Consider the following 24,485-nt stretch of genomic DNA (forward strand, 5'->3'; position numbering starts at 1 on the left):
TTTGTGCCTTTTTCTGTGTAGTAGACATGAATGAGAATTTATATGTACGCACGTTCATCCTGAGGTAATTAAGATCTTCAAAGAATATAAACAATGACAAATATGCTTGACGACCCAGAGGTCTGAAAAAAATCATGAAAATATTAAAAGCTTGAATTGGAATAAATTGTTAAGTTTCAGCTGGAAACTCGACAGCTAGAGAACAATGGGTCTCAAAATCGAATAGATAAACAAGCAACAAATTCTTCAGTCTTTTTAAATGGAACTGCTCATCCTGTTCTTCATGATTGATTAAGCCTTACCACTGCTGTCTAGATCCTTATTGCAGCTCACCAACGGGGGCCTCGTTAAGCCACAAGAAATGAATGAAGTCATACAGCTCTGCACTTACGCTTACCTGTTTAGAGCATCTATAGTTTACTGACTAAAGCCTCAAGCATGTCACAGAGAATATTAAATAAATTATAGGATGTCTGACCTTGTAAGGGGTGGGGTTCAACCTCCGCAAATGATCTGGACGCATTTGATCTAACTGCTCCATACATCGTTTACGGCTTTCTGAAAGTGTAGGTAATTCTTCTCTTTGCTTGCCTTCAAAGCAAAGAGAACTTGCAGAGCTTTAGAACAAGTACACGAGTGATGTAACAGGAAACACGGAAATAATGTAAACCATATGTAAAAGTAGACATTTCACTTGGAAGATATTCTGTTTCTGATTGGTAATAACTTGTTTTTTCGGATTGGTAGATACAGGCATGGCTTTGATTTGGACTTTCCTAATGAGTAATAGTGTCCATGATATAATAGTGCATGTAAAGTGATTGTTTGTTCGGAAACGAGAAAACATAGTGATGCAAAATGCGCCTATGTTTCTTTAATCATAAAAAAAACTTCAGTTTGGCGTGAAGTTTGAGCCTCAATGTCTCCAAAATATCATCGCTCATGCATGCTGAAAGAGATACTAAAGGTCACTCCCCACAGAAATTTCAAAGATGGCAAAATTGTCCAAATGTGGATGTTCTGACAACATCAACAAACGCTGAGAAAATCAAATAGATGGTGAAAACAAATCATTCTGATATTTATGTTACTCAGTTATGTTGCTTTTTCTGACAGATTGCAAAATCACTATCTTTTGTTAACCTTGCAACCAGCTGGGGAAAACTTGAGCATGAAAGTTTTCCAATAAAGGTTGGGATAGATTGTCAGTATTGACATGTAAACAAACTAAGCTCATGCAAGCCAATCTTGGCTCTGCAGATAGTGTGCATGCATATATGTAGCCATACTTGCGTTCACATGCAACTGTATGTGTCCTTGCATATGAAAGCATCTTACGTCACAGCTTTTACTATATACCTGTCTTTCAAGTTTCAACAAACAGAAAAGTTTAAAATTCTTTTCTCACTAATCCAGTAAACAAGCTAATGGTCATCATGTTTTTGTAACCAAAACTTGTACATGGATCAACATTAAACCTTTGGAGGTTTAAGTTTGATTCATGCTCAAGCAGCAACTACTTGATTTATCTCAGTCATGCTTTAAGAGCAGCAGACAGGTTCTACAGAGTATCAGGTGACTGTTAAAAGAAGCATATGTTTTTTTAAGTAAAATGGAAAGCAAGGGGAAGCCGACTTGACTCAATAAATAAGAACCAAAAGTAAATTGGGTACGACCCAGAAAAACAGCAATCACAATGGAATGCATTTGAGTGTGAACAATGAAATGGGTCAACGAGAATCAATTCCTCAAAATTCTTATGAATCTTATATCTAGAAGATGAACCTTATATGATGATGACATCCTGGATTGTTCAATCTAAGTTTGAGACTAGAAATGGATGAACAAGTAGTTCTGAAGCACCAATTTCCACTTTTCTCTGAAGAAAAGAAATTCTATTATTCCAGCAAAAATTTAACCAATGCATGTTTTAATTATACACTAAATACAAAAATACACAGCAGTAACTAATAGTTCCAGTGACAGAAATTGTGATGATGCAGCCAGGCAACGAGTAATTTCAAACAGGAATGACATGGCTAAATTTGTTAGGGTATGCACCTGATTTACCAGGCCAATAGCACTTCAGGAGTTCCTCAACTCGTTGTGGCACCACATATGCCCTCTTAGACTCGTTGAATGGATGACGGCACAAAATACGTTCACCTACCTACACAGTGAACACACTTCTCGTTGAGAGAATATGAACAGACTTTTTTTTTGCCTGGAAATAAACCACAATCCAGATTCAAATAAAATTATTCCATAAAAAGGCTGGACTGGGTGTTTTCTAAGTTTGGATGTTTATATTTTGACTCCATTCTTAAGATGAGAAAGTATTCCATAAATAACTAAAGTATAACTATAACTTAAGTAGAATCATATAATCAATGAAACAAGACATGAGAGCAGCAGCAATCGAATATAGTGTAACCAGTGAATAAGCATGCCCTGCTATCTGGTGGAATGCAAATTTATGCAGGAATGTGCATGGTATTGATATCATTATAAGGGTGTTCTTGAATTAGTGGACAGGAGTCTCATCACAGTGCTTTTTACACACTCTGCCGCTGTAGTATAGGGTTGAAAGTCTAGTCACAAATAACATCTTGGAGCTTTAAACAGCGAGAGTTTTCTCGGGTATAATATGGTGAGCTTGAAAAAAAGGGAAAAAATAGGAAAAATATGGTAAATTTTTAAAGTTTTTAAAAAACTAAAAATGAAGGAAAAATAAAATGAGTGAGAAACTAATAACACAAACATCAAAAGATAAGTAGATTTGCAACAAATAAAAAATATAAGATGAAGAGAAAAACTGTTTGGCATTAAAAAAACTGAAAAAAATTTGAAAAAAAAGCGAAAAAAACGGTTAACGATTTTTTCAAAAAAAAAAAACATGGTTTTTTTAAGTTTTAAATGGCCATTTAATTTATCGCATTTTTTTCGTGTTTTTTTTTTTAAAAACGTGTAACTTGAAACAAACACATGAGCGAGTGCTATGCTTATCCATCCTGCTTTCCATCACACTCTCAATTTTCATTGCAACCCTGTCGGTCCAACAACAAATGGGTGCGATGTGGCACATTGTCTCAGGATGGGGTGTCTCATTACACCTTGTATCAGGTGCTCAAACATATCCTAACAGAACAACAAATCTAATGTAAAACACACATAAAATGACAGCAAAAGAGAACAACTGATCAAGATTGGCTGGATGGCACACAGGCTTCTCAAGATAAACAGTGAAGTTTAATATGATTAAAACAATGGAATAAGCTATAAATATCACAAGTAAAAACAGTAACTTACTTTTGGAGGTGCTTCCTTTTCTGCAGTCATAATGTCTACCAAAGGATAACCCTCCCTTCCATACAATCTATAGCACTGCTTTTTACATGGTATTGAAACCTAAAGGAAGAAAGAAACTAGGTTAGACTCTTGTCAGTAATAGAAAGAGGATCAAATTGATTAACATAAACTAACCTTGGAGATATCTTCGGAAAGTTTGATACGGGGTTGGTTATTTATCTCAACCAACTTGAAAACACAACCAAGAGCAGGCTGAGCATAGCATGTGACAAGATGCGTGCCAATGCCAAATGCATCCACCTCATGCGCCTAAAAGGGAGAAGATAAATGGTAGCCTTAAGAGCATGTTACATAATTTTTGCAATATTTCATAGCAAACATCATGGTGAAATGTGACCTGTTTATTCAATGCATCCAATGTTTCTTCATTGATGTCATTGCTTGCAGTAATTTTCATGTCCCCAAAACCGGAGACTCCAAACTCCGTTTCAACAGCACAAAAGAACTTACGTGCCTGAATAGACAGATAGGCTAGATCACCAGAATCTAACCTAATACCATTTGCTTTATACCTGTGGCAATAAAGATCCTGAGTTATGAGATGAATGGTAAAATTTTGTTAGAATGAAAGTAGGATTTGGGAAAATAAAAACAAAACTAAACAAGAACAATGGTTCATGATATCTGGATTATGGTCGTTCACTATGTGAAGTAAAACTCTTTACATATGTGGAATTGGTTAGCAGCAGGAAGATAACGAGATTTTTTGCCGACCAAAACTGAAGAATATTCTGAAATGTGAAGAGGCAAAAACCACATTATGTATGGACAATGCCTCACAAAAAAAGAACCGTAAAATTGTTTCACAATAATGTCATGAAGCAAAACCTAAACCATCATGCCAAAAGAAAATAAGCACATAATAAGAGTGAAATAAATAGTCTTATTTAAGGTAAAAAAATATTATAAGAAAAAAGCTTGCTATAAATGCTCACAGATCAGAATACAAGAAACAACCCCATAAGCAAGCTCTCCCATACACCAAGCCACACACAATACATATGTACGGAAGAAAAGTATCCCAACACCTACTTGGACCTCTTCCCAATAAGGGTATTTGGAAATAATATATATATCCCCATACACCAAGCCACACACAATAGATATGTACAGGAGAAAAGTATCCCAACACCTACTTGGACCTCTTCCCAATAAGGGTATTTGAAAATAATAGAGTTATATATATATATATATATATATATATATATATATATATATATATACTATTGTGTGTGGCTTGGTGTAAGTTCTCCCCATACACCAAGCCACACACAATACATATGTACGGAGAAAAGTATCCAAACACTTACTTGGACCTCTTCCCTATAAGGGTATTTGAAAATAATAAAGTTATATATATATATATATATATATATATATATATATATATAGTTACTTTGGTTTTTTAGAGTCACCCACCTATCTAATCAAGGCCGTCCGATCTAACATGATAGGCGGTTAAGATAAAAACAAAGACAAAAATGTGATGGACATTTTTGTCATCTAGAATTAGTTCATACCTTTTTCTATCTACTTTTCTCACAATCATCCATCAGCCTTAGATGGACGGCTCTGACTAGATGGCCGAGTGACTCTGGATAGCTAGAGTTTTATATATATATAACTTACTAAATAGTAAATAGGTTTCAGGGATATAAACAGATAAAATATAATATAAGATTCGGGTTTTTATCTTTTTAGCTGTAACAAATTCAAACTAGCTTTGACTTTTCATGCACTTAAATTATCCAAGTCTGAAGCATTTACATTCCTATAAAGTTATAAACGTTTAGTATACCTCAGGAAGGAGAAGAGCCCAAGGATTTTCTTTATCTTTTCAGAGAGTAAATGTACATATTTACTAAGATACATATAGAAAGAGGCTGCTTAGGGCAGGATTTAAATTACTTTAACAGGTTAAGGTAAGTAAGGTCTAGTCCGAACCTCATACCAGAAACATTAATTTCATTTTTATTTAAATGATCTCCTTTCTAAAGACAAAAAAAAACGTAAAGTGGATTGCCTCTAAAATTGTAAACAGGATGTTTGAGATTATACACTCATTAAACCACAACGGAATGAAAAATTTACAGGAGACTGGACCATGATTGGTGATGAACAAAGTCCAACAATGAACTGACTTTGTGTAAATAAGTCAAACAAACGAAGTCCAGTGACAACTTAAGCAAAGATAACACATTATGCCTAAAGTTTCACTTTCACCTTAAGGTTGTACTAAGTTATTCCAGGTTTGTCCCTACAACATGGTCACAGCATAAAACTGTGTTCTCTCCACCCTCTGTGACAATGAATTTATGAACTAAAATATCAGTTTACCCAACTGATCCTATTTTTTATCAACTACAGTTCAAACTGAGAGACTGAACAAATTAATCAGATGCTACAGTGCCTCAGAGAACATATTTTGAATCTTCTATAACATTCTACATTAGGTATATAAGGAAATCCTTTCTGTGGCCAAAATAAGAAAAATGTAGGTGAGCTGAAGTACATGTAGTTGACAAGACAGAATTGTCACAAGGAAACGATAAAGCCTTTCCTTGATTAGAAAACCAACTTTTGGTTTTGAATGAAAAGCTGGGATAGGCAGATCTACCAGCTTCTGCCACGAGACAAACCCTGAGAGTTCAATTGTTGACATAGTCTAATATCTCCAAATGTTGAAACTATCCTGTTACTTTAGGCATTTTAAGACAAAAATAATTATAGCATATTGCAACATTTTCAGAATATAACCAAGAAATATACACCCAATAATATCATCTTATGTTATTGAAAGATTCTTGAAAAAAAAGGACTAGTTTTTACATAAGTATATTTTCCTTTAAAAATTTTTTTCATTGACCATTTATATTTTTGCAAGCAAAGTTTTCAGAGGTCTATCTTTTCCTTTTCTTGTTATCAAGTTAGATCCTTTCAAGATCTTGAACCAACACTCTGAGAAGAAATACATTTTGGAAAAGACATCCAAGGACAGCCTTGAAACTAAAGTTATGGATGCAATAATTGCAGCTCAAATGGAAGCTATAATCAGTATCAACCACAGCATGCATCGTTAAAAGGCAACTCATAGGAAGGAGGATTTACATTCTTTCCCAGCCCAATGAAAGTAATTCTACACAACAATATATATTATCATTTTGGACTTCCATAGTGATATGGAATCCAAAAAATAATGAAATAGACAGTTAATGTTGACATCATATGAGTTTCTCAGTGAAAAAGAATTACTGTAGCATACCCCAAATCATTCAGGGCTAAGGCAACTGCACAAAAATTTGGCACCCCACTCCTCACCACCTGTTACAGTTTGAAAATAAGATGGAAAAGATGAGCAAATGCAACACCTAAATGGAAAAATAAACAGATGGATGCCAAAAGAGTGACTAAGCATGACAGCCAATAGGAACTAAGATAGCAAAACTCAAGATTCTCCAGGAAAAAAAACCGCAAATCATTACATGAAAAGGAGACTGCAAAGAAAGGATTGAAAGAGAAACGTCATTCAAACCACATACTTCGGATACAAGGCAGTGAACAACTGAACATAACCATGCTTCAGTAATAGTTTCCAAGGATAGTTCCGATGCCGTTATTCTCAGACTTTTGGTGCACAAATATAAGAAATGGGAAGCAGTCAACAAAACTTTTATTTGCATAAGTTTAATCCAGACATAAAGCTAAGTTCTTAATATATATTGAGTTTTTGGGAGAACAGCAGCACGGATTTGAACACACAGGGCATTCCTACAGTTCATTGCTTCACGAGGTCTATGAAATAGTTTAGCATATTCAGTGAGATAAGATTGTATACTCAAGTGCATATTGATAACACTTTTATGCCTTTGATAAGAAGGCTCAAGTGGTTTGCATGTACTCTTGATCTAGTTAAAAGTTAAACACAGCAAACATGGTGAACAAGTTTATTGAAATATAATCTCTATCATCTTTTAATTGCATTATTTGATGTTCAGAATTTCAAACAAAGAAAAAGAATTCCTTGCCATTTCAAGGATGTTCAGTTGTTTATTTGATTTCATGTCAGTGATAGTCTATGTGCAGTTGATATTGAGACATAGTTTATGGTCCACCACTTCATGCTTGATAGTTCATGGTTCACCACTTCATGCTTGATCTCAGATCAGGGAGAACAAAGGATCTAGCAAACACCATAATAATAAACGTGTGCGCTGTATGGCAATTTAGACTTCAGTAAATCCTCCTTTTCCTCATACCGGTTCCTCTTCCTTGAACCAGACTGCAGAAAATGTAAGCGTAAGGCACCTTCAGGTTATAAACGTGTGCACTCTACCTAAACAACAAAAATAGATAAATCCTAACTATCTAAATTAGTGTTATCGGGAACATGCTTCCAGGAAGCCAGCTTTGGGAGTGAGAAGCATGATGCTTCTGTAGCACCTAAATAAGTGCCACTTCAAAAAAGGGAAGCTCGCTTCTCATGAAATAAGAAAAAAACTTCCCATTGAGGAAGCATGCTTCCTATCTTACCCCCATTTGGGCTTTAATATTTAATGGTGATCAAGATTCCTAAGTTGGGAATGTTGGTACTTGACAAATTTTCTTATAATGTTCTATTTATTCAAAATTTTAGCCAATAAGAAAGATAGTTTATGTTAAGACGTGTTTATACTCAGTATTAGGCTTGAGAGGGCACTTGTGTAATAATGTTTCTTTTAATGACTTTCTTGTAACTTATCCCTCTCCTCTAGTCTATATAAAGAGGAGTTAGGGATTCTTTCGAGGTTAATAAAAGATTAGTTCTCTTAAATTCATCATGGTATCAGAGCTCCAGCCGTCTCCTCCTCAGCGAGTTGTCGCCGACTGAGCGGCGCCGGCCGCCGCCTGATCGGCATCAGTTGCCGCCGCCCTTTGCCGCCCTGTCCATTGCCGCCCTGTCCATTGCCGCCTGATCCTTCCCTTTGCCGCCCTATCCCTGCTGCCCCTCGTCGCCCTACCCATCGTCCGCCTGCGCCGCCGCCGCCCGTCTGCCTCCGCCCGTCCGCCTGCGCCGCCGCCTCCGCCTGTGCCGCCTGCGCCCGTCTGCTTGCGCCCGTCCGCATGCGCCGCCGCTGCGTGTACATCTTCGCCTGTCATCTTCGCCGCCGCCTCAACGCTGATTTATTTTTTTTTTCCTCTCTGTGTCTTTCCGCTGCATGCTGCTCCGCCGCTGCTCTGCACGCTGCTCCTCCACTGCACGCTGCTCCGCCGCTGTTCCGCCGCTGCTCTGCCCGTGGTTCTGCACGCTGATTTTCTTCTCAGCGTCGTCTCTGGTATCTCTCTTCGTTCGGCTCTGCTGTTGCCTCTTCTCGCCGATCAGACTTCTGGACTGCTACCTGCGTTCATGTTGTCTTTCGATATGTGATTGTATTCTTTTGCCTGCACTTCCTATTCCGTGGCTCGGTTTCCTCCTTTGTGTTGAAAGATGTCTGAAATTAGTAGTGGCGCTAATACCTCTTCCTTTGTATCGTCGGGAGAGATGAAGAGTTCCCCATTTTCCAGCATTATCACCAAAATGGATGGGGGTAATTACGAGATGTGGGCCATGCAAGTAAAAAGAACTTTGATCGCCCATGAGAAGGAACATCTCATATTGGAGCCCGAGCCCGTACAGAAGGTAGGAAAATATACTACTTGGTTTAAAGATAATTCATTGGTTATGGTATGGATTGTTGGTACTCTCTCACAAGAAATTGCAAATGAAGTCTTGCACAAGGACAGTGCAAAGGATATGTGGGATTCCCTTGCTGCCACTTATTCACAGGCAAGAAATGAAACGCGCATTATGCAGCTTCATCATGATATCCATCAGATGCGACAAGATGGCAGACCTCTTCACACTTATTATTCTAGTCTCAAGTCCATGTTTGAGAGACTGAATAGCTACTTTCCCGCATGCAAGTGTGAACAACAAAAGGCATACAGAGATATGCTTATGGTAGGGGTCTTTCTTTCTGGTTTAGACTCTGTTTATGAATCCGCAAAGAACCAAATGCTTACTAGTCCCTCGATTCCTCCTATTGATGAGGCTTACAGTAGGCTCAGCAGAATTCCGATCTCTGCATCGACTGTTCCTGATACCACTTCTGCTATGCTTGCTACTCGTGGCAGAGGTGGACCCTTTTTTGCCAGAGGACGAGGGGGCCGTGGCCGTGGCAATACCCCTTCGCGCCCTGTATGTCAGTTTTGTCACCGCATTGGTCATACTGTGGATAAGTGTTGGCAGAAACATGGTCGTCCAGCTTTTGCAAATCAGACTGTATCTACTGATTCTCCTGAGCAGCCTAAGCCTCAGCACACTGCCTCCTCCAGTGAGTTGCATGTAGATGACATTCTCTCTCAGTTGAGGCACTTGATTGGCGACAGCGCCCATGCAGCCCCTGGTCCGACCACTTCTACTGTTCCTACCGCTGCGAGTGCTTCTTCATCTGGTATGTATTCTGCCTGTACAGTCTGCTCTCCTCCTGACACTACAGATTGGCTTATTGATTCTGGTGCATCGACACATCTCTGTGGGGATAAGACGCAATTCACCTCTTACGTCCCTACTCCACCGGGTCGTTCGGTTATTCTAGCAGATGGAAAAGATTCACCAGTTGTTGGACATGGAGAGGTCCAACTTACTTCATCATTGCCGCTGCAGCACGTTCTTCATGCACCAGAATTCCCCCATAGCCTACTTTCTATCAGTCAGATTACCAGAGAATTAAATTGTCGTGCTATATTTGACTCTTCCTCTCTTGTGTTTCAGGATATACTGACGGGCAGGGTGATTGGCAGTGGCCGTGAACAGGGAGGTCTTTACAGGCTAGTGCATTCCTTTCCCTTTGCTGGATCTACCTCGTCGGGGTCGTCCTCATCCTCGGCTTATACTTGGCATTTACGTTTTGGACATCTCCCGTTTCAGAAACTGCTGCATGTTCTCCCTCAGCTGTCTCATAAGTCGTCTTTTCAATGTGAGTCTTGTCAGTTAGGCAAACACCATCGGTCATCCTTTCCTCCGCGGTCTAGTAGAAGTAGCCACTCTGTGTTTGAGTTACTTCATTTTGATGTTTGGGGCCCGAGTCGTACTCCTGACCTTCAGGGTCATCGGTATTATCTTGTTGCTGTTGATGATTACAGTCGTGTTAGTTGGGTTTTTCTTATGAAACACAAATCTGAAGCGGGTCATGTAATCAAAAATTTTATCAATGAAATTCTGACTCAGTTTGATACTTGTGTCAAGATTGTGCGCTCTGACAATGCTCTTGAGTTCTGTGCTTCCTCTTTAGAACAATTTTTCAGGGATAAGGGTATCATTCACCAAACTTCTTGTGCCTATACCTCTCAACAAAACGGGGTTGCTGAAAGAAAACACCGCCATATTCTTGATGTCGCCAGAACCATTATCATACACAGCCATGTTCCCCATTCTTATTGGGGAGATGCTGTTCTTACAGCATGCTATCTTATTAATCGCATGCCGTCATCCGTGTTGGGAGATCTTATTCCTTTCTCTGTTCTTTTTCCTGACAGAGAATTGTTTTCTGTTGCACCTCGTATTTTTGGATGTGTTGCCTTTGTTCAGTTGCTTGGTCCTGGGAGAGATAAGTTATCCCCTCGGGCTATCAAAACGATCTTTGTTGGTTATTCCCGCACTCAAAAGGGATATCGTTGTTATGATCCTTCTACTCGTCGATATTATGTGAGTGCTGATGTTACATTTTTTGAGTCCACCTCTTATTTCTCTCCCAATGGAACTCAATTAAGGGTGCCTGAATTTAGTGATGAAGTCCACCTTCCTTTACCTCTCATGAGTTATCCACATCCCGTTGCTTCGCGTTTTGGGGCTATCTACCAACGTCGCACTAAACCTGTTCAACCTGCCCCCTGTGCTACTGTGCCTTCACCCAGCATGCCCAACGTACTTCCTGAACACACAAATCCTGCTGACCATTCTTTATGTGATGATGCCACAGGGGACTCTCCAGCGCCTGCTACTGGTCCTCATATTAATGAACTTGAGATGCCTATTGCTCAAAGGAAAGGCAAACGCAGTTGCACTATGCATCCTCTCTCTGGTCATTTGTCCATGGCTCGACTCACTCCTACTTACCGACAGTTTGTCAAGGGACTGTCGGCTGTAGCTCTTCCACAGACTCCCATGGACGCTCTTTCTGATCCCAAATGGGCCGCAGCTATGCAAGAAGAGATGGATGCCCTTCAGTCTAGAGGCACCTGGACACTAGTTACTCCTTCATCTGATGCAGCTATTGTTGGTTGTCGATGGGTATTTACTGTTAAATACAGAGCAGATGGCAGCATTGAGAGATATAAGGCTCGCCTGGTTGCAAAAGGCTATACTCAGACTTATGGGGTTGATTATTATGATACCTTCTCTCCTGTGGCACGACATGCTTCTTTACGGGTTCTTCTCGCTGTTGCCGTCAGCAAGAATTGGTCTCTATCACAGCTTGATGTCAAAAATGCCTTTCTGTATGGTGACCTACATGAAGAAGTGTACATGCAGCAACCACCAGGGTTTGTTGCTGAGGGGGAGTGTCAGAAAGTGTGTAGATTGAGAAAGGCAATTTATGGTCTGAAACAAAGTCCTCGAGCTTGGTTTCAAAAATTATCAGAGAATATTGAGAATGAGGGCTTCAGACGTTCTTCGGCTGATCATTCCCTTTTTGTCAAGAAAACTTCTACAGGTACAGTGATAGTTCTTGTCTATGTTGATGATATCATTGTTACAGGGGATGATATTCAGGGGATTTCCAACATCAAGGGCGTCCTTGGACGACACTTTGTCACCAAGGATCTTGGTGAGCTACGCTATTTCCTAGGTATTGAGTTTGCCAGAAATCAGAAGGGTCTTATCATGTGCCAAAGGAAATACGTTACTGATGTCTTGCAAGAGACAGGTATGCTAGGATGTCGACCTGCCTCTACACCCATGGACATCAATACTCGCTTGTATGATGATGATACTGAAGATGTTGATGCTAGACAATATAGAGGGATTGTTGGGAAGCTCCTATATATCACTGTTACTCGACCTGATATTGCCTATGCTGTCAGCAGAGTGAGTCAATTTATGGATAAGCCCAAGAAAGTCCATTGGGATGCTGCCATGATGATTCTCAGGTATCTGAAAAATTCACCAGGAATGGGACTCTTCTTTCAAAATGGTACATCTCTCACTATATCTGTGTATGTTGATGCTGATTATGCGGGATGTCACCTTGACAGAAAATCCACTACTGGGTTTTGTGTGTTTATTGGATCCAACTTGGTTACATGGAAGAGTAAGAAGCAGACAGTGGTTGCCAGATCAAGTGCAGAATCTGAGTATAGAGCTATGGCTCAGGCTACTGCTGAAGTTATGTGGGTTAGATCTCTGATGTTGGATCTTACTGTGGAAGTGCCTCTTCCTATGCAATTGTTAGGTGATAACAAAGCTGCTCTGTTTATTGCTAATAATCCTGCTTTCCATGAGAGAACCAAGCATGTTGAAGTAGATTGTCACTATACCAGAGACATGATTCAAAAGGGGTTTGTAAGTACCTCCCATATTTCAACTACAGGGCAAACTGCTGATATTTTTACTAAAGCTCTTGCAAGAGGACCATTCCAAAGTTGTTGTTCCAAGTTGAGCTTGTTTGACATATACGCTCCAACTTGAGGGGGAGTGTTAAGACGTGTTTATACTCAGTATTAGGCTTGAGAGGGCACTTGTGTAATAATGTTTCTTTTAATGACTTTCTTGTAACTTATCCCTCTCCTCTAGTCTATATAAAGAGGAGTTAGGGATTCTTTCGAGGTTAATAAAAGATTAGTTCTCTTAAATTCATCAGTTTACAATAAAGATAGGAATTTCAAATAGTCTCACTGCTTTTCCCTTTCTATTCCATTTTCAATTCTAATCAGATTCCCAGTTTGCATCATGATTTATTTCCAGCTCGCTTCATAATCTGCTTCCAGTTTGACTACTAGTTTGCTTATACTTTTCTCCCAGTTTACTGTCACCTCTCTTCTTGTGCTGTTCCTTGCTCCTGCTTCATTAGTTCATATGTTTGAAGAAAACAAAATTGTGTAAAGACAACGATCCAACCTAAATTTGAACCTCTATGCTAAGGATCAGAAGAGACAACCTTAAGGCAGCTGTGCAAAGCAAAACATAAATAGCTGCATAAATTCCTGGATATCTATACCAGTAAAAAACTATTGCTTACTAGCTTAAAGCTGTAATAAAACAGTTACTAACTCCCCACTACGTTGTGTTTGTGTTGGAGTGAGTGCAGACATTGTTTGAAGCAAATTCAAGAAGTTCACATACATGGAGACATTTCTATACACATGTATACTTTTCAGTTCTATTCATTTTACATTTCAAGGGAGAAGAGAAACATGTCAGCCCCTTTCTTTTCTTTTTTTTCTCAGACAAATAGGAGGATAAACAGCAGCGGTTAACAGCTTATGATATCCCTTCACACACACACACTGCATCAATGAGGGAACAACTCTAGACCGGTACGACAGGTCCTAGTTGTATCTATATGATCGTTGTCTAAGGAATGGACTTCCTATTTTCACAAATTTCACAGGAATTTCGTTCACATTGAAACAACACAAATTTAATCACAAGGTTTAACCTAGTCAAGTAAACCAAACAAAAGAAGTAAATACAATGGAGCAACCATCAAACAAGTAGCTTACATCATATGTGTCTACAAGAGCCAGAAAGCTACTTGGAAGTGCCAGCGCATATGATGTAAAAGCTGCTAACTCACTCAAATTGGTTTCCCTAAAAGTACCACGTAATGAATCAGCTGCCTGGTAACAAACAAGACAAACCATCAAGCACAGAAGTCAATTAATTCGCAAACAGCTGTTATATAAACTTGATGTCATGCTTTTCCGAGTCACATATAGGGAAAGATTCATCAAATATTACATGATGTATCAAGCTAGATTATTGCTGTAGGCACCAGTTTGTCATGAAAAAGTTACTGTGCCATAATTCTTGTTTCCTACATGCATAAAGAAAAACTTCACTAACTTATACTGCTGTTATTGATCATCAAGTTTCCCTGGCAGCACATGAATATGGCTTAATCTTCACAATTACTATATTCTTGAGTGATTTAAATCTCATGTTACGTGGATGCCTGTGCCAATGTGGATGCAGGTGCAGAGCAATTGAAAAATTTTGGATGCAGAACATGGCATATAGACGTACACAAACTAAAACATCAATTTACAATGGGAAGGTCAGCAATAAGAACATCAACATAAATTACAATAATACTTTTTGTGGGTTGAAAATAAAGTCTTGCAATAATTAGGAGTGACATCAAATGGAATTGTTTTATCAAATCACATGCAACTTTCACATGAAGCTCGAACGAAAATAAAAGGACAAATAACCAGAAAAATGAATACCGACTCATTTATTAACGAAAGTGAAAATTAGATTTGGTAGCAAAGTGAATGTGGGAATGTACTCAATATTTCAATGAGATAATTTATAAATTTTCACAAAATTTACTTAGAACACATTTAACCAATGATAAAATAGTAACAACAGACACTAAAAATATCATATATTTGCAAGGAGACAAGAATAACATATCAAAGATGCCATGAAGAAAGAACAGCAGTGTGAACAGAATAATCACCCATGGCACACTATCAAAGGGAACATAGAAGAGAATGAAAATACACGCTATCAATAAGAACCTGCAGTTTACATAGCCAAGACTGCACCAAACTGACAAAGTCCTCAGAGGAATCAGGGTTGTCACATCTAGGAAGTACTTTATCTATAATCTCATCCGGGCTCTGAAAACAAAGCAGAAAAACAAATTAATGTGACAACTGGAATTTATAGGAGATACACATGATGTAAATAAATAAAGGTGGCATCAACAATAATGACACCAATGATGGTAACCTAAGTTGCCAAAATTGAATGAACACATGACGTACAGCATATTTTTCAGAGTGTATATAGAGAGTTAGCTAATAAAGGTGGCTAAAGGAACTAGCTAGTTGGTAATACCCAATGTAACCAATTTAGCTAGTTAGTGTAGTACATTAAGTGAGATATGCCTGTGCAAATACACATAGTCACGCACACACAAATACATGTATAGATATGGATATATACACATACACATGCACATACATGCATGTGAGAGAAAGAATGAGAGGGACTAACGAAAAGGAAAAAGAGAGACTAACAAATGCACATAAGAAACAAAAACTACCTAATCAGTCAACTGGTCATGAACTGTGCCTCATAAGACTTAGACGATCTGGGACTCCTTGATTGGTCATCAACTAGGTCAACTAGCTGGCCGACTAGTAGCTAGATTGACAACAAGGGAAACAACAGATCAACATAATAAATTACTAATGTATCATCTTAGTCCTAGGAAGCAACATGCCATTTCTAGATATCAAGTAATAACATAAACAGTTTATCCAGAGAGCACTGCATATAACAACATTCAAACACGATAATCTGCAGAAAACAAGTACAGGTGCCTACCGTAAATGAACTAACAAATGCATGGGAATGTGTTCCTCGAAGTGGTATCCCAAACTTCTTTCCAGCAGCAATATTACTGAAAATATATGGGAAAGAAAGTAAATGAACTGCACAGCCAATAAGCTAACTGCAAAAGACCACCCTGGAAATAGAATGTGCTGCTTCATGAAAGAACAAAATTTTGAGGATATTTGAGGAAACATGTGAGGAAAGAAAGACATCTGCTCAACATACATCCAAGAACTGAGGATATTTTGACTGCAGTAGTCCCAACCTCATGCATTGCATACAGAAGGGTCTGCAGTCAAGGCTTGCACCTCTCACGTCATGTATTGCATGCACATAAGCACCTGTTGTATGGAAAACATCCCTTGGCACTGATCTAATTGTCAGTATTGTTTTTGGTAATTTCATGGCAAGTTTCCCATTGGAAGTTTTTTCTTTTTGTTAAAAGCTTGGGAAATCTGGAAAATTCAAAAAAATAAAAAAACAAAAAAGAATGATAAAAAAATATGAGAATATGAATTTTGCACCGATCCTTTATAAGAACATTGACAACCATAATTTTTTTTTAAAAATCCTAAAATAAATGAACATGGAAGGTATGTAATTAAAATATATACACAAACTATAATAAAAAAGGGAAATATCATGACATTATTTTATTAACAGGAAATCAATAAGATTTTCCTTTTTCTGTTGCATCATAATGTTGTGATTTTCCAGATATTACTTTTGGGGTCTATTTTTGGTAATAAAGTTGAAATATTTTCAAAATATCATAGACCTTGTTGACCATAACCCTGATTCTGAGAACTACCCATCTTGAACTAAATGTATATGGGACATGTTTCCGTTAAAAAACAAAAGGGTAAGTAGTTTTTCATTCTTCTACCTCATCAGATTGTTGGTTAGTGTTGCTTTGACACTGAGGCCTTAGGTTTGGCATTTTCCAGTCATAAAGGCATGCCCACATGGTCACAGTCGACCATGTTTTCTTTCCTAGCTTTATAGTTGTACAGAATCCTTGAAATGCCCTGTCCCTCAGAAGATGGAACTTTAAGGCACACGTGAAGTGCTTGAAAAGTTGAACTATAATATGACATGTCAGGCATGCAGGAATAAGATTGTGCAAAAACTTTCTCAATGATAATAGCTAGCTATTTATCAGAATAATTGCCACAAAGAGGCTATTGCTTCAATGAGTAGCCAATATAGAACTTTAAGGCACATGTGAAGTGCTTGAAAAGTTGAAATATAATATGATATGTCAGGCATGCAGGAATAAGATTGTGCAAAATTTTCTCAACGATGATAGCTATCTATTTATCAGAATAGTTGCCACAAAGAGGCTATGGCTTCAATGAGTACCCAATCTTATCAAGATTCAAAGCAAATACAAATATATGCTTCAACGGTTATCCACTATCTTATCAAAATAAATATCAATATACGAGTAAATTCAATAAGCATTATCTGCAATTATAAAAAATGAATTGAACAACCTTGTGGCATCAAATCCACCAATATAGCAGTATTTTGATGCACTTATTCCACCATCAGGCCCCTACACAGCCAAGCACTGGCAATGTTAAGAAAGCAACTAAAGTGACCCAGCTGCAAATAACTTCAAATGCACACCTGTGCTCGTCGGAGTCCAAATTCAAGCAAACCTTTTGATTTTCCAGCAACCATGCGATGTCTGGCAGCATTTGTGGCAACTAGTGATCCATAGTTTATTAAGTTCAGAAAAGGTGTTTCTAAGATTTGCACAACCTGGGGAAAGGAATGATACATATTTTAACATCATGTGTATTAAAGTGGAACATATTGATCAATATTTAGAATGTTAAAGCAAACTGCCTTTTATCTTTATACTCAACAAACATTATGATTGTTAATAGTTACTCACGGCAACAGGTCCTTCAACTCTCAACAAAGGTATTTTTGGGAAAACAGCAGAGCCCTCAGGAATTGCATACACTTCCACATCTGAGCAGTCTACTCCTTCAAGGTAATCAAAGAAGCCAGCCTGCCAAATTCCACAAAGATAAGCTTAACAGTTGACCTAGCCAGCTAGAACAAAAGGCTTCATATGAGATGCTTGCATTTTCAATGAATATAAAGTTTATGAATATATCAAAATTCTCATCCCAACATAAGCAACATTCTAATTGTCCAGACTCCAGAGTCCAGACCAAGATTATTTCCCAGAAGTAGAACTTTCTTCCAGCCATTTAGAGCATCAGGAAAGTCACACTCATAAAACAGAAAAAAATAGAAGATATAACTTTTTTTGGTTTTTGAAGCTGCGACTAAGATGAACATCCTCTCTTAGGAATGGGTAAATTAATTTCTTCAATATACAGAAACCAAAGCATACAAGAATTGAACAAAGCTTTCACTGTGATATAAATTTACATCATTGGAGTGATAAGATACTTTAAATACATGAACCAAGAGGAAATCTAAGAGATTTGTTATGAAAGAAACAAGAAAGATTGATACAAATATGACACATGCATACACAACCACACATGAAGAATGCATAGGATCAACATATATTTCATGCTGGTCCAACCATTCATTGCCAATATATAAGACTCATATTTTGTTTTTTGCTCATCTATGCCATCAGTCATAAAGATCAATATCACTGTATGTAAAATGACCAAGAATAGTTCTTGCACTGATGAAATTGAGAATCCTTAACCTTGAGGGGCTTATAAGTGTTCGATTCCCACTACCAGCTGCCTACTTTTCTAGCCTTTTTATTGCATGAACTATATATACATAGATATATCCTGCCCCTCTGCCCCTCCCTCCCTTTTTCACTTTTATGTAGTTGTTTTCCAGCTCTCCAACATTGGATGTGATGTCTTTCAGAAATCCCAACTGTATAGATGGATAAAGAATGCCCAACTTTGTAGAATAATAAAATCTATAAAGATTAAATGTGCAAACTGGATGTTATAAGGGTTTTAGAATTAATAATCATTACTTTCTCAGCTAACAAATCTAATCCAGGCATCATGAACTTTTTTGTACATTTTTAAGCATTATGCATCCACCTATGCAGTTAGACTTATCAGAAAAAGCTTTTTTGACACCAAAAAGTACACATGGGAGGCACAATATATGCATGTGCATGTGCCTATTGTTTTATTTATACTACTGTTGAAGGGGTTGGAGAGGTGGCCCGACCCAAGACTTAAACCCTAAAAGCTCAAGTGTGGAAATGATGGACTCTAACCTGGTGTAATTCCAACCAAAACAAATTCTTCTGTGCTTTGACTATGTTCTGATAAGGATTCTTCAAACTTAAGACCACATGTCTATCTCCAAGCCTTCTCAGAAAGCAATCGATCCAGCATATTCTCCTCAAAGGAGAGCATCACTTTCTCATGTTCTTTTCCCATTCACACTTCCAGTTGACCTGCAACAGGCTTGAAGTCATGGTGAGTGCCCACATTGCAATTTAAAAACCAGAAACTTCATGAATCTCCAATTCGCTTTATACCAGCTTGACAACATCAAACTTGTTTGCCTTAAGTGTTGCAGTCAATCTCGTAACACCATATCCAGATGCTAAATCTCAATTTTCTGCATCTAACATAGATTTCCATTTCTGGTGGCTTAACTGCAAGCATCTTCATATGACTGCTTTCTCTTTTCCCTTTTCCTGAAATTTTTATTTCGGTACCTACCTTTTGGCTGTAATTTTAAAGGCCTCATATTTGTGACAGCAGATAAGTAAATGTCGAATATGGTGACCTTCATCATTACATGCCCTTTATGCCAGGTTAAAAGCTCAGTCAAGTTATATGACATGATACTAATAGCCTCCTTATCACTTGTTTAAATTGAAAAGTCCATATATATAAGTAATGTAGTATGTTTCAAACTTTCAATTAAATAGACACGAACCTTGCACCTCCATTTGGCCGTCAACAGTAAAAGTTTTATCAGAAAATTTAATACCATAAGCCTGTTTGAGGTCACAGCCAAAAGTAGTTCCTATACATAGAAACTTACATTTGACGTACAGAAGCTGCATTTACTAGAAGAGCACCTGATTTGGTCAGTTTGTAAAGTAAACCATCCTTTGATCATTGATGCATGAAAAAGTCATGGCATTGGCAAATTTGCCAGGAGAAAAAAGATGATGAACATCCCAGCATCGTAAATGACCGTGGACATCAACATCTAACAACACCATGATTGGTGCATATGCACTCACACAAAGGGGTGGGGGTAGGGGCAAGAGAGAGAGAGAGAGACAGAGAGAAAGAAAGAGAGAGAGAGAGAGAGAGCAATGCAACCAAAGAAAAAAAAGAAAAAGGACACACCAAACAATATAAGACTAAGTAAAAGGAGCAAATAATGCACACTCTAAAACTCACATCACATGTGGAAGGCAAGACAGACCGTAGGAATGCAATCTCCTCCTCCTCCAATCTAAAATTAGCAATAAATCGGATGCACTCTTCTAATCCAGCAAAGATAGTATATTCACCACCAAAAGGGTTCTTCCGAAAGAATAGATCGAACCTGCAATAAATCAGAAAAAGAAACAACAGTCATAGCATAGAACAAAGAAAAAATGAATGAAAAGGAAAAAAGAGAACTTTCTTAGTGAAAGTGTTTGACACCTTGAGAATTAAGCATTCATAGCATGTTCTCCCATAATGTAACATACAATAGAGACATATACTTGCACTACATACATAAGGGTTACATGCCTACTTAGAAGGCTTAATTAAAACAAAAAAAAAAAAACCTAACTCACAACTGAGAACTTGTAAATGCTAATGGTGAAGATAAATATGCGAGCTACTTACACAGCCCGTTCAAGATGCTTGCCAGCTTTCCAGTAAGCATAAGCCATTGTAAATTGGTAGAGATCTGTAAGAAGTGGGGAAACTATCGGATTGGTTGGACCATCAAGCTTCTCCATCCTCTTTGCCGTCACTCTGTTAACATCCATGTTGCTGCTCACTCTCAATCCTGTCAAATTTAGAATGGTGCTTGGTAAATGTGAAATTGTTGTGCTAACAAATGCACATTTTTAGCCATTGCACTCCTGAATTCACAATACTAATATGCTATCAAAATAATGTAACAAGCATCCACAGGCACGGTGCATGTGTTCTTATGTTTAGAGAGAAAGAGAGAGAGTCTTTTGCTAATCTGTAACAAAATCCATACCATTCATGCAGCTTTAAGAAGGAAATAAATGAATTATGTGGGCTACTATTAATATGCTTGCACCAGAATATTACCTACCTTCACATTATTATAATCCAGATTCCACTCTCCGTTCATTCCATCCCTTGAAAACAAGGAAACCAGAAGCTCATAAAAGTACTACTCTAATCGCAATATTTATTAAGGAAGAAGTTAAACTAAAAAGCACAACAAATTTTTGCCTTTCTCATATAATTTTCAGTTGCACGCTCATAGAGCCGTTCCGACCCCAGGTTATGTGTACAAGCCTACCCAAGACTTCATGCCTCTGGAGTTCTTATTTCAAAGGCGCATTATTTGGTTGTCTTTAACCTCACATAACTCCTCGCCGAGATCTTCCAACAGCTGGGATCAAATACCAATGCCTAAACATCAAATTCCCTGAACCCAGTTCTCAGTGGATCTAAAAGTGCATGCGAACACAACTTCAACAAAAAGCACCAAAACAAAGTAGAGCTCGATTCAGTTCCATCTGGGAACTAGCATCAGGGAAAGAGAGGGCATTGCTTTTAACTTTTTAAGCTACAAAGTGGATGCCTACAAAAAGAATCAGTCTCTTCCACTGGATGTAGTGCTTGGGAAAAAGGGAAGTTCAATTCGACATGGATTACACCTTTAACCAGATAAGCTGCTTCTATCTGCAATATATATACATATCAATATGTTGTGTATTAACGTGCGGTAGGGAAATGGCTAACAGTCTTATTTCACTTTCATTAGCAAGCATGTAGCAAGAATTGCTCTATGAGATCTATAATTAGAATTCTGTTTTAGAATCATGGCGAACATCCTTTTCATAAACAAACGATTTCCAGGAACCGAAGTTACTGATCTTTCTGTCAACTTTGGTCACCATTTTTCACCTTCCACACATGAAAATCAAGATCATAGACCCAAAAAATTATCACAAGTCAAAAACAAATACACATGAAAAAGAAAAGCACCCAAGAACCGCACTACACTTGCAACACAAACCATAAACTCCAACACTCCAAATCTAGCAAATAGAGTAAAAGAACTCCAACAACCAACTAATGAAGATTCAAAATTACGGGGATGAGGACCGTCAAGTCGTACGAACCAATCCTTCCTGGCAATCTTGCAGGAGGTCCAATCGCCTCGTACGCAACAACAGAGAGAGAGAGAACGAGAGAGAGAGAGTTCAATGGGAATCCACAACTACCACGTATGGTTAAAGCTAATAGAAGTACGCCGTCTCATATAATCATATGTCTAAAGGCAAAGAAGGCAAGAAGAAGGTGGTGGGGCCTTTGGAATTGACAGAGAGAGGGAGAGGGGACTTTGTCTTATCGAGTTTTTGGAAGTTGGTCCTCCTCAGCTGCCGCTTCGCGGGATGGCCCTCGTAGTTGAAGTCAAAGTAAGCGCCAAGAACACCTGTCGAAACGATTCATAGGCCACCGTTACCCCAACAAGGTTTCTTCCATTGGGTCAGAGACGTTGCTTGTACTATTTTCCTTGCTTGCAATCAAGTGGGAACCTCATTCAAGACAGTCGAGAGAGAGAGAAGAGAGAGAGAAAGAGAGAGAAAGAGAGAGAGCACAATCCAGAAAGTAACAGGAGAAGGTATCTACGGGAAAAGAAGAGAAATAACGGCTGCCATGTGAGGGAAACGAATCATTCAGGAGGTTCCGAGAGATTTGGTATCCAGTCACGGGTCAGCGACTCAGCCACTTGGGTGATGGAAAATGGATCTACAGATGTAAACGGGTGGGATTGAAATCACACCACCAGATTCAGCCGGATAATATCCAATTTTCTTTCCAATTTTTGAAACCTTAACTCATTTGTATTGGTAAAAGAGGGATCACAAATCACACCACCAGATTCAGCTAACCGGATAATATCCAATTTTCTTTCCAATTTTTGAAATTTAACTCCTGATAATATTCAATTTTCTTTTCAATTTTTGAAACTTTAACTTATTTGTATTGTATTGTGAAGGAGAGATCACCAATGCACAAATTAAGGCCGGCAAGAGTCACTTCAAAGTTAAAGCCCAGCAAAAGTTACATCTCAAAAAGGTTGATTGTGAGCTTCATCGTGGTAGAATAAAATATTCTTTCTACACCTACTAATACTAAAGTTTGCACATCAGTCAACATTATTAAGAAAATCCAAAACCTTCAATTGGACCTCGTCCGCTTTAGAATTCCAGGCAATATCCGGCCGTCTACATCTCAAAATGCGGGTCGGGTATGCGAAAGTTTAAGCAAATTCAGTAGCCGAAGTAGCTTTTTGATTGTGACTGAGTGTGCCTGGGGTTGAGATTTGAGCTCATTTTTGACAAAATTATGGGTTTGTCCGTAAGCAAAGCTGGATCTTCAATTTCATTGATTTGAACTTTTATTTCAAGTCTGAATTCGATTAGATCCAGATCCAAAATGGGTTCTACAGCTACCTGCCGCAGGTCTTCTTTAGTAAGGTCCGGTCCAAATAGACTGCTATTTATTTAAATAGGCCCGGTCATAGCCTAGTCCTCTGTTCGTCATGCCAGAGTATGAACACTAAAAACATGAAAAATGTAAAAAACTGATTAAAAAAAATATCAAGGGGACATGGTGCACGTGAGCGCATACCAAAATAGAAGAGGCATTTCAGGTGGGCCCTGAGGAAAAAAAAAAAACAAAACAAAACACAGAACCGTGGTGGTAAAATTTTAGGAGTTGGTGGATTAAAAAGAAAAAACATTGGTAACTAGCTGACTCTCTCGCCCTAGTCAAGGTGAATCGGCTGATGTTTCGGATCCCAGTCCGAACCAACCGATTCAGTCGCTTATAAGTGGGAACCAAACAATTCAGCCTTTTAATTGGTTCGAAAGGTAGAAGTACTTCCGGGAGTTTGAGTTCTCCCTTCCTCTTTCAGGTTTCAGCGCTGTTTTGAGACTTAGGTAAGAAACGAGACACCCATCAACTATAGTACAACATATTCATCATTTACAGTTCATACACATAGTGCATATGAGAATCGAACTAACAACCATAGTTTAAAAGATAGCTTGATTTCTTCTCTATATAAATACAACTACTTAAAACAAAATGTTCCAAAAAAAAAAAAGTTTTAGCACAAAATATGAGGCGAGGAAAGACTGAGGCCGGCAGCAAACACAGGACCAAGCTTTTCTAACCTTCCTTCTTCACCTTGTTCACACTTTCCAATCACATCCACTCGTATATTGGAAATTGTTGGTCATGTAGGCCCCGGAAAAGGAAAAGGGAATCCGCCTGAGAAAATCGAGTGGAGGAGACTTCATGGCAGACGACATTTCGCAGGTCTC

At 38.3% G+C, this 24,485-nt stretch overlaps 1 protein-coding gene across 5 annotated transcripts; it reads right to left on the bottom strand.

Moving 5' to 3' along the window:
* Positions 1–135: 135 nt before the first annotated feature.
* On the bottom strand, positions 136–22,772 carry LOC116263108 (nicotinate phosphoribosyltransferase 2-like). 5 transcript variants are annotated; one of them, XM_031642703.2, is made up of 16 exons: positions 22,492–22,772; positions 20,785–20,950; positions 20,347–20,494; positions 17,856–17,975; positions 17,585–17,719; positions 17,449–17,510; positions 15,944–16,019; positions 15,130–15,231; positions 14,107–14,223; positions 6,632–6,690; positions 3,707–3,881; positions 3,484–3,618; positions 3,310–3,408; positions 2,062–2,170; positions 479–591; positions 136–397 (listed from the first exon to the last, which is right to left on the bottom strand). In XM_031642703.2, the coding sequence occupies exons 2-16, from the start codon at positions 20,928–20,930 to the stop codon at positions 320–322; spliced, it is 1,674 nt and encodes a 557-aa protein (XP_031498563.1). In that variant the 5' UTR covers positions 20,931–20,950; positions 22,492–22,772; the 3' UTR covers positions 136–319. The 5 variants fall into 5 exon arrangements, with proteins under 5 accessions (XP_031498563.1, XP_049936158.1, XP_031498562.1 ...); XM_050080201.1 differs by having other exon boundaries at positions 22,255–22,772; XM_031642702.2 differs by having other exon boundaries at positions 22,243–22,772.
* Positions 22,773–24,485: the final 1,713 nt, after the last annotated feature.

Source organism: Nymphaea colorata, chromosome 10 (genome assembly GCF_008831285.2).
Source record: "Nymphaea colorata isolate Beijing-Zhang1983 chromosome 10, ASM883128v2, whole genome shotgun sequence".
NCBI classification, from domain to species: domain Eukaryota; kingdom Viridiplantae; phylum Streptophyta; class Magnoliopsida; order Nymphaeales; family Nymphaeaceae; genus Nymphaea; species Nymphaea colorata.